Below are 10,773 nucleotides of genomic sequence, written 5' to 3'. Positions count from 1 at the left end.
TATTTACAAAAATGTGAGGGGTGTACTCACTTCTGTGAGATACTGTATGTATGTATATATATGTATGTATGTATGTGTGTGTGTATAAACATTCCACAATTCAGTAAAGATTCTGGTAAAAAGATTCTCTCAATGCATTAACCAGCAAAAGTGTATTTAAAATTGTGCATGTTCAATGCTGTCAGGAGCACATTCAGTGGCCTCTGTTATCGAAAAGTGGGGCAAAGTGGCACAATTCACAGAACAAGCATAACTCAATAAAGAACTAAAAAATGTTCTACACTGCTTTACCCTATAGCAAACATTAAATCAGAAAACCTGGAAGAAGGGGGACGACAACAGTGCACCACAGAACTGTGAAGAACATAAGAGCTAAATTTAGCAGCTCCACAGTGCCACACAGTATCCCAGTGGTAGACATGATCACAACCACTGAAAAGACAGCAGTCAAAGATTAATTAGAACATCTCTGTCCAAAGGTGGCTGATCAGATAAAGAAGATACACAGTGATAGCCAAACATCTCAAACAGGGGCGGAGCCCAAAACTGCAGTTTTTGTTCCTTTTTTCTTTACAAGAAATGCATTTAATTAAGATGCGGAACCGCCGTATCTCTTTATGGCCACATCAAACGGGAAAATTTTCAGACGCGCACTTCAGCTTAACCTCCCCGTCAGGCGCGAGTCAAACGAGCGCGGAAAAGCTACAGCAGCCAAATGAGCTTCAGTAGAACTGGGAACTGTGGTCTGATGAGATGTTGTTAGACTATATGTCAGTAAAACACACTCTCCTGTTCCACCAGCCGTTTTACTGTGCTCACGGCGCACACTCTTCAACAGTACGCAAATATGTGGCGCACGATCACTTAATCATAAATAATCCGCACAAGAAACTATGAGCATAAATACCTAGTTCTGTCGTCAGCTAATTTATGAAATTACCAAAAAGGCGATTAAAGCTGCAAACTGTGCATGTATGTATACGCAGCACACAAGAATGTCTCTCAAATGCATGTACTAAAATATATTCTGCAATTCGAGATCCCAATATAAGGCACAAGCTGATATGTATTTTTTATTTGTAATTTAATGCACAAATACATGTGAGCACAGTGCACTTATACTAGAAAATATGCGAAAATGAAACCATTTAAATGCATAAAATAACTAATTTATATTCTGGCATTTATGTCTACTGTTGACTTCCGGCCCTTTTCACATTTTTATCACTATCTGCATGTCTCATCCATGAGTATGCAATGTTGGAGAGCAAGCATTTGGGAGTTTTGAGAAGCTGAATGAGCAATAAAGCTATAGTGACACTATATACTACCACTCAGTATTACTTGATCTAATTCACAAATATCTCAATTACAGTTAAGTAGACATTAATTGTACTCAGTTGTGTTTTAGGCACTAAAACAGTCCAGTACATTATAGTCAAACACATTTTTATATTGAAATAATGAAGATTTCTGTGCCACTCCAGACTGGTTGCTGGCCCCTCCCTGGCCACCCCTATGAAAACATCCTGGCTCCGCCACTGATCTCAAAGACATGAAGACATGACAGAAACCTAGAAAGGTTGTGGACTGTCCTCAACAAATTGAGCAGGTGAAAGCCATCAGCCCAAACCTCAGCAACCACAGGGAATGACCCCATGTTTATATGGAGCAGCTCTTACTTACAGTTACTTACAGTTTACAGTTCATCCAAAAATGAAAATGCTGTCACCATTTACTCATCCTCATGTCATTCAAAGCATGTATGATTTTCATTCTTCTGTTGTCCATTAAAGAAGATAACTTGAGCAATGTCACAGTGTTTTTATGTCCATACAATGTGTATTCACTTATGTGCATTCATTTATATCCCTTTAACAGTGTGAAACACAGCATGTACAAGATTGCTAAACACCCAGCAACACTTTGAGCAATACGATCAGAAATATGGATTATCGTCCAAAGACTTTGTAGAGAAGGTCTGGGATCTCAAGCCAGAAATAAATGAAATCATACTGTACAACAAAACATCACTTGAATTTCCAATAAGAACAGAGAAGACAAAAGGATAGTCTCTACTCCATTCTGTTTGTGCCAAAAAAAGCTGACTTTGTACAATACATTTATCTATGTCTACTGTTATTGCTTTTGTTTTATCTCTGTTGTCTATTTGTGTTTGTTTGCTTGTTTCGTCCTAACTGTTGTCCGTTCAGGTCAATTTTATGCTTTATAAATTACTGCTTTCAGTGAACTTTCTTAAACACATTTTACAGATATCCAGGTAAAGATATCCATGTGTGTGTGTGTGTGTGTGTATATATAATCTATCAATATCAGTCATATGTAAAGACCAAGGAGAAGGTGTGTTTATGATCAAACCTCCAAACATTTCACATCCCTAAAAAGCGCTGAATGTGCTCTGTACAGGACATCCAGAACTGTGGCATGTAGGGTCTCCGAGAAATGTACTAAAATATAATGTCCTCTACAGAGGACAAAAGTCTATGCCTGAGTCCCAGAAGGATATGAATCAAATGATGGCAATTCATCAGGGTGTTCCTTCAGTACTCCAGGGTCAAGGACAACAATTGCTGTCCCCGTTTGGTGTGTTTGTCAGTTTTGGAACTCGGTCAAAAGATTACAGACAAAGTACACCATCCCGCCGGGAACTGAAAAAATGATCAGTTGCCAAAGAGGAGAAAAGGGCCTCGGCAGATTCATCCAGTTATATTCCATCCAGTTTGTAGAATATAGTCTACCTGCACTTTGCAAAACATCTGTGGATCTGTGTAGGAAAGGGGCTGTAATTGTGACTCATGTAGTTCAGATCTAACTTTTCTGCTCCTCTGTGACAGAAAAAAAGAGTGAAACGGTAATTTAATTGGAGGTCAATCACATCATAAACAGATAACCTTTGTTGATATGCTTTTCTATTTGATAACATTATATGTCAAGGTAAGCCAGAACTATGACGTTTCCACTTCTTAAGGGCTCTTCTGATCGACATAAAATGACCAATACAGTTTGTTTTTGCCTTTTTAGGAGTAGATAAATCTTTAATTGGTCTCAACATAAAGCAGAATATTAAAAGGTATACAGACTTAGACTTTATGAGGTTCCATTTGTGCCAAAAAGGAGTTGACTGCTTTGTACTATACATTTGTCCATGTCTACAATCATTTCGCACTTGTTACGATAAATTAATAAATGATGATGTGTATGTTCTTTGATTATGCCATCTTGTTCTGTCATTTATGGAAGGCTATTTCCAAAAATTATGCCATTCTGTTTGTGCCAAAAACACAATCTGTTTGTTTCTAAAAAATATTATGTCAATGTATGAAGATGAAACCTATAAGTTAATGAAACCTATAAGTTAACTTATAAGTTAATATATATATATATATATATATATATATATATATTAACTTATAAGTTAACTTATAGGTTTCATTAACTTATAGGTTTCATCTTCATACATTGACATAATATTTTTTAGAAACAAACAGATTGTGTTTTTGGCACAAACAGAATGGCATAATTTTTGGAAATAGCCTTCCATAAATGACAGAACAAGATGGCATAATCAAAGAACATACACATCATCATTTATTAATTTATCGTAACAAGTGCGAAATGATTGTAGACATGGACAAATGTATAGTACAAAGCAGTCAACTCCTTTTTGGCACAAATGGAACCTCATAAAGTCTAAGTCTGTATACCTTTTAATATTCTGCTTTATGTTGAGACCAATTAAAGATTTATCTACTCCTAAAAAGGCAAAAACAAACTGTATTGGTCATTTTATGTCGATCAGAAGAGCCCTTAAGAAGTGGAAACGTCATAGTTCTGGCTTACCTTGACATATAATGTTATCAAATAGAAAAGCATATCAACAAAGGTTATCTGTTTATGATGTGATTGACCTCCAATTAAATTACCGTTTCACTCTTTTTTTCTGTCACAGAGGAGCAGAAAAGTTAGATCTGAACTACATGAGTCACAATTACAGCCCCTTTCCTACACAGATCCACAGATGTTTTGCAAAGTGCAGGTAGACTATATTCTACAAACTGGATGGAATATAACTGGATGAATCTGCCGAGGCCCTTTTCTCCTCTTTGGCAACTGATCATTTTTTCAGTTCCCGGCGGGATGGTGTACTTTGTCTGTAATCTTTTGACCGAGTTCCAAAACTGACAAACACACCAAACGGGGACAGCAATTGTTGTCCTTGACCCTGGAGTACTGAAGGAACACCCTGATGAATTGCCATCATTTGATTCATATCCTTCTGGGACTCAGGCATAGACTTTTGTCCTCTGTAGAGGACATTATATTTTAGTACATTTCTCGGAGACCCTACATGCCACAGTTCTGGATGTCCTGTACAGAGCACATTCAGCGCTTTTTAGGGATGTGAAATGTTTGGAGGTTTGATCATAAACACACCTTCTCCTTGGTCTTTACATATGACTGATATTGATAGAATGATCAAATTTAGCACTATGATAATATTTTGTAATTATCATTTAAATCGGACTAAGTTTCAAATTGTTTGTCGTAAAAACATCTCAGAAAATTTTTATAGGGTTTCAAATCGGAATATGACTTTTTTGGGCATAATTTTCATACATGTCTTCTGTAGAGGACACCAGGACAAACATCATGTTAATCAGGCAAACACAACAAGTCAACAGGGAAAGAAATTATAGATCAATATTTCTATGAAATATGAGATTCTTATGAAAATGTTGCCAAGTTATTACTCCCATTGTAACACCTCTTTTTTCATTATGATTTGCCCAAAGAACACATTAATATGCAAATTAGATGCAATGTATAGATACATCGTATAGAATGGGAATACCAATTTATGGACATTTTATGCACATATTGCATAAAGAAAAATAGTATATCAAATCATTCTGTTATATCTTTCATAACATAGTTGAAAATCATCTTTGTACAAAGTTTGGTTAAAAATAGCCTGAAGCCTAAAAACTGATTGGTGAATGAAAAAAAATATACCATTGTTTTTGTCTGTACATGCCTTTTCACGTATTTATTTATTTGCTTATTTTTGAATAACTTAGTCCTGATGTCTTCTACAAAGGACATAGATTAAAATATGAATAAAACAGTTTTTCAAAAATGTTTTTCTCTTCATTTGTTTCTTATGCTCCAACCAATGTAATGACATAAAAAATTTTTTTTTACAAAAGTTTGTTATGGTTCTCAGGAGGATATTGAGAGATTGTTAGGATAATGGATATACAGTAGTTCTTCCCCTGCAGTTGAACTCCTAAAAAGTTTTCTTAAGGCTACTGCTGGAAGGAATTTAGTTTCTTATCTTTCTCAAATGATAATGTTCCAGTATTGCTTCATAATCTGTTGTTCAGTACACAGAATTGTCTCTAAAAACCCTTCAGGGTTTGTTCATCAAATCTATGTAAAGTGATTTTTATTTGTATTTCAAACTGCTAGTGCGTGTAAATCCATTCAAAAGTCCTTTTTCCCCAGTGATACTAACAGTGACCCTGAGAGGAGTCACGTCTGTGCAGATGGAGTTTGAAACAGAATTCCTGGTAGAATTGCACAGAAAAGCTTCCTGATCAAAACACTTGATTGGTGGTTCTGTTCACCTCATTTAATGCTGATTACCCAACCCTGCTAAATGTATCAAAGGTTACTTTTTGTCAAGCTAGATTTACCTTTCAAATACTGCAACGTATATGTTTTTTTCAGTGGCCTGAATCACACACTTTGTGTCTCAGGTTTGACTATACAAGTAATGTCCTAACCAGCATTTCTGACTTTGTGAATAAAACGAGTCATTCAGAGATATTAAATACACACGACTGTTCAAAGTTTGGCGTTGGTAAGACTTTTTAATGTTTATTTTATTTTATTTTTTGAAAGTCTCTTATGCTCAAAAATACAGGGAAAAACAGTAACATTGTGATTACAATTTAAAATAACCGTTTTCTATTTGAATATATTTTACAATGCAATTTATTTCTGTGATGGCAATGCTGATATTTCAGCATCATAACTCCAGTCTTCAGTGTCACATGATCTTTCAGAATTCATTAGGACATGTAAAAAAAAAAAAAAAACTCTCTGTATAAAGAACACATTAAACCACTGTATAGTTCTTTAAAGGTTCTCTAACTCTCTCTTAGTCTCTTAGTTTATTTGGGGAAAGGATTAAAAAACGACATTAAAATACAGTGTATTTCCTGAAGATAATGTAGTTCTCAACCTTTTTGCCCCCAAGGCCCCACTATAAGGAAATATTCCAGGGCCCACACACAAGACTTTATGACCTCAGAAAAGCATAAAAGTGATTCCAAACAGCTTTTGCAATGTAGTAAATTCCCATTCATAGCAAACATATGAGAGTGGAGTAACATATCTAAAATCTAAGGAGAAGAATGGGGTTCCTCTTATGGTTCTACATAGGACCATTTGACAATAGTGCTGTATTGCACCTTTAAAGATAGGTGCTATGTAGCACTTAAAGTGGTTCCCCTATGATTACAAGCCAATGAACAACTTTTAGAGCTATTTAGAATCCTTTTTGCTCAGAGTGTATGCTGATTTGGTGCTCAAGAAACATTTCTTATACATTTCAGTGTTTTACTTTCATGTATTATTATGAGTATATATTTATTTATTTTATTATTCAGCATTACTACCTTTTTGTCTTTTTTCATTGTTTGTTTTTTTCCTCACACTGTATCAAAAAAATAATAAGTCATATAAAATAAATGATTCACAATACAAAATAAATCAAGACATATTTCATATTATTTTAGTATTATTTTCAGTTGGACTGCTTAATATTTTTGTGAAAACCATGGTACATTTTTGTAGGATTCTTTGATGAAAAGAATGCCATTTACTTGAAATTTTAAACTTTTATAACATTATAAATGTTTTAACTGCCGCTTTTGATCAATGCAGTATGTCCTTTCTGAATAAAAGCATTAATTACTGTTCAATTAATTGAACGGTGGTGTAACTACCACAAGCATATAGAAGAAAGGTCAGTCCTCAAATTGTGAAGTAGTCAGGTGACCAGTATGATAAGCTTGACCTCAATAAACACTTGACCAATATAGATTTAGATCCAACATTGATCTGAACAAATCATGTTCGCCTCTCGGCAGAACCTTGATAAACCTAACCTTGAGCTCTATCGCAATACTATGACCAATAAAGTGAGTATGCTAGAAATGTTTAAAACAAGGCCACCAGCTTATGAAATAGTACTGGGTATTATTTACGTGAACTGACAATCCTATGATGATGAGCAGCATCATAACCAGTAAACACCATGTGATGAGCTGGATCAGTGTTCGACTCATGTCTGACCCGCTGCCATTTTTGCTGCGACTTAGTCACAGCTTTTTTTTCCCTTTTGTTTTTTGTCTATCTGTTTTTCTTCATTAAAACACAGCAGACCCCGTAATCAGCCATTGTTCTTTTTCAAGGCCCTCAAATGATCAAATGGAGACAGAAGAACTATGTCAAAGGAACAAAGGAAACAGGAAGGGAAATGTTGATTCAGAAGCCTTAGAATCTGATTTATATCATCTCATTTAAACACATTTAAACCTGTTTTATATCAGTAAATACAACTGCATGGCTGTCTAAAATGTACAGTTCAATAAACTGTGGTAAAACATCACTGAACTCTAAAAAGTGACAAGCACATGTCCAAAATATGATTCATTTTTGTTCTTATCCCTCATTCCTCTCGTTCCTTCTTATCCTTTGCTTCTCTAAACTCTGACTGCATTCTCTCCCAGAGCCCCAGAGGACAGCTTACCCAAGTCACAAACATTAAGCAAACATGTGCCACATCTGGTAATGAAAAAGCAGAGACACAGAGGCAGAGAGAGAGAGAGAAAGGGATGAGGGAGAGTCTCTCTTCTGCTGACAGGAGGGTATATAAGACAGTACATCGTCTCTGTGGTCAGTGTCGCTGTGAGCTCACTGTTACAGCAGCTGAACTAGTTCTCATTCAGCATGCAGGCACACAATTATAGACGGGCTCTTCTCGCCTGGTGCCTGGTGTTTCTGGTGCTTGTCCAGCAGGTAATTATGATGATTGTAATTTTTGTATATTTTATAAATGAATTTGTTCACAGCTCCCTTAACTGTTGACATGTGATATTTATGTTAGTGCGTTCACTTGTTCCTTCAGTATAATTTTTAAAAAATACTTTAGATGACCTAAAATATTATCTTAATATTATTAAGATAATATTTTAATAATATAAATTAACCAATTAAAATAATACATTATATATGTTTTTATATTATCGTTCAATTTTTTATATTATTGTTTAAAAGTGGAACCATTTTAAAGGAGCCACAATGCTGTCAAATACTGTTTCGTTGTAGGTGTATTTATTTACACTTACTGTTAAGAAATTAAAATCACATATTATAAACCTAATAGTCAAAGTCGTAAAACATGGCTACTTATACCATGGTCTGTCTGAATACTCGATTCTGATTGGCTGGCAGGTATGCGTTAAAACTGTTTCTATACAGAAACAGTTGTATAATTTTAGCTATTTTATTCAACTGATATTACTTATTTAATATTACATGAGTGTAGAGCTGACTGACACATTGTGTGTTTCAGGTGACCTGCAATCCTGTGCCAAAGTCAGACACAACTTCAGCTTCTGTACAGAAAGTTCAAAGGTCACTAAAGAGAACAGCTCGAATGACCCCATTATGGAGGATCATGGGTACTAAACCTCATGGCGCCTACTGCCAGAACAACTATGAGTGCTCGACAGGAATATGCAGGTGAATGCATTTTTTGAATCTTTTTTTTTTTTTTGCATCAAGTTTTTTGTCCTACTGACAATACTTTCAAACATATCTTTTAAACAAGAAATATAAGAACTGATTCTCCATTTTAATTTTGTTCCACAGGAAAGGCCACTGTTCCTACAGCCAACCGATTAATTCCTAAAATGAAGACTCCTTCCTTCTCTGATCTGACATTTCTACACCATCATGCATGACGGAAGCTTGATTCAGTGAGCAGCAGGAGGCAACTGAATGTGCAATGCAGTTAATCATCAGTTAGACATATAGTAAGCCACAAATGAGGCAATAGGTAAAGTTCTGAAGATTGTGCTTATCATAAGGTACACAACATGTGGACTATTTTGAGAGTGCAAAGAAAATCAACATAAACCTCATAATCTATCTGCACTGTGATATTGCTATATACAAGAAGCATTATTAGTGGGATTTGCATGACATTTTTTATAAACATATTTGAGGTGGTATTGGGAAGGTGATACAGTATGTGTTTTGGGCCAGTTTCCCTGAATCAGATTGAGTCCAATCCCTGTTCTGGATGTCCATCGAGCAGTACAGAGAGAGTATAGCTAGAGAGAGTATAGCTTTTGGCACTAACAGCTGATCGCAGGACTAAGCTTAGTCCAAACATGGAAACTGGTGTGTAGTATTAGATCATGTTACTTGTAAGCTATATATGCAAGTGTAGGCAAATGTGTCTACTAGTGCCTTAGCTCAACCCAAATGTCGTTGAACCAAAGCTAGTCTGGAGAAAAAGGGACAGAGAAAGTGCAAAGGTTGCCTTTATTGATTGTGCCTATATATTATTAACCATTTGCCTCCATTCTTTGCCTTTGTCTGTGTGCTCACGTTTGTTTTTATTTAATTTAAGGCTCATTTACCTGTCACTATTTATGTTGTTATATACAAGTGTCTCCACCTCATCTCATAGATCAGGATTTACAAGCATCGTTTCAATATGGGATTACTTATTTATTGTATTGCTCTTTTCATTTTGTATGACTCAACAGTTCATTTAAAGCTCTTTTTTATGTATCTGACTATATATCAATATAAGATTTATAAGTTATATTTACTGTACTGTAACTCTATATGTGCATCTCTCATTGAACTTTGGGGTTCTGAAATAAAAACATGTTCCGAGAAAATGGCTTTTATGTCATGAACTCCATTTGTTGCATTTACAGTTGCACAGTTCAATGCAGTTTTGCCAACATATTTCTCAGCTGCAGTTCCAGGAAAAACTTAATTCTAGTGCATTTAAAAATGTAAACATTTGTGAATTTGGCCTGAATAGCTGGACGTCAATCACCCTTACAGATTTGTCATGCAAGCCTCTGCAGTGTGATCAGGGTTTCTCAAGGTTAGCTGCACACAGCAGCTATTTGGCTGATATGGCAGACCTCACAGAGGTTAGCCAAGCATGTGCAGTGCAGACTGGGGACTAACATTCAGAGACATATAAATCAGTGATTCTGAAATGATAATAAACAGAACAAAAGAAAAATGACACTTTTCAAATGGCAATTCTTTTTTGCCATTTTATCATTGACAGTTTTGTTGTCAGACAGATCAAGAGATATGAAGATCACGACATGAAGTCATATGGTGACGTGTTGAGGATTATGAGCAGCAGCTCAGCACTCAGCCTCGGTGTGCTGTTCACGCGTACATTCTGAGTGACAAAGAACTCTAGAATTCACAGAACCAAAGTTAAGTAGTGATCAGTGTCATTTCTCCTGATTGGTGTAAGTGCTAAACACCCATACATGAGGAGCACTGGAAAATATGATGTTTTCTGTCAAAATAATTGTAATTTTAACAATAAAAGATTGTAAAATGCTACAGAAAAAAAACGTTTAATTTGTTACCGGTAAGTTCTCTTACTATTTTTTTGTTATCAGTTATGTATAT

General features: G+C 35.4%; 1 protein-coding gene across 1 annotated transcript; it reads left to right on the top strand.

Annotated features, from left to right (window-relative positions):
- Positions 1-7,978: 7,978 nt before the first annotated feature.
- Positions 7,979-9,627, top strand: LOC107711576 (liver-expressed antimicrobial peptide 2-like). The gene is made up of 3 exons (XM_016516577.1): positions 7,979-8,109; positions 8,666-8,835; positions 8,965-9,627. Exons 1-3 carry the CDS (start codon positions 8,041-8,043, stop codon positions 9,002-9,004), a joined length of 279 nt encoding a protein of 92 aa, XP_016372063.1. The 5' UTR covers positions 7,979-8,040; the 3' UTR covers positions 9,005-9,627.
- The last annotated feature ends 1,146 nt before the right edge of the window (positions 9,628-10,773 follow it).

The sequence above is a fragment of the Sinocyclocheilus rhinocerous genome, unplaced genomic scaffold (genome assembly GCF_001515625.1).
Source record: "Sinocyclocheilus rhinocerous isolate Xijiao unplaced genomic scaffold, SAMN03320098_v1.1 scaffold837, whole genome shotgun sequence".
Classification (NCBI taxonomy): Eukaryota; Metazoa; Chordata; class Actinopteri; order Cypriniformes; family Cyprinidae; genus Sinocyclocheilus; species Sinocyclocheilus rhinocerous.
Note: the sequence above shows the minus strand (reverse complement) of the source record. Positions and strands in the feature narration are given on the sequence as shown.

Bases quoted from the DNA above. Each gene is read 5' to 3' on its own strand.
- LOC107711576 (XM_016516577.1), top strand. From the start codon at position 8,041: ATGCAGGCACACAATTATAGACGGGCTCTTCTCGCCTGGTGCCTGGTG. The intron at 8,110-8,665 runs GTAATTATGATG...TGTGTGTTTCAG, and splicing joins TTCTGGTGCTTGTCCAGCAG to GTGACCTGCAATCCTGTGCC. The intron at 8,836-8,964 runs GTGAATGCATTT...TTTGTTCCACAG, and splicing joins TGCTCGACAGGAATATGCAG to GAAAGGCCACTGTTCCTACA.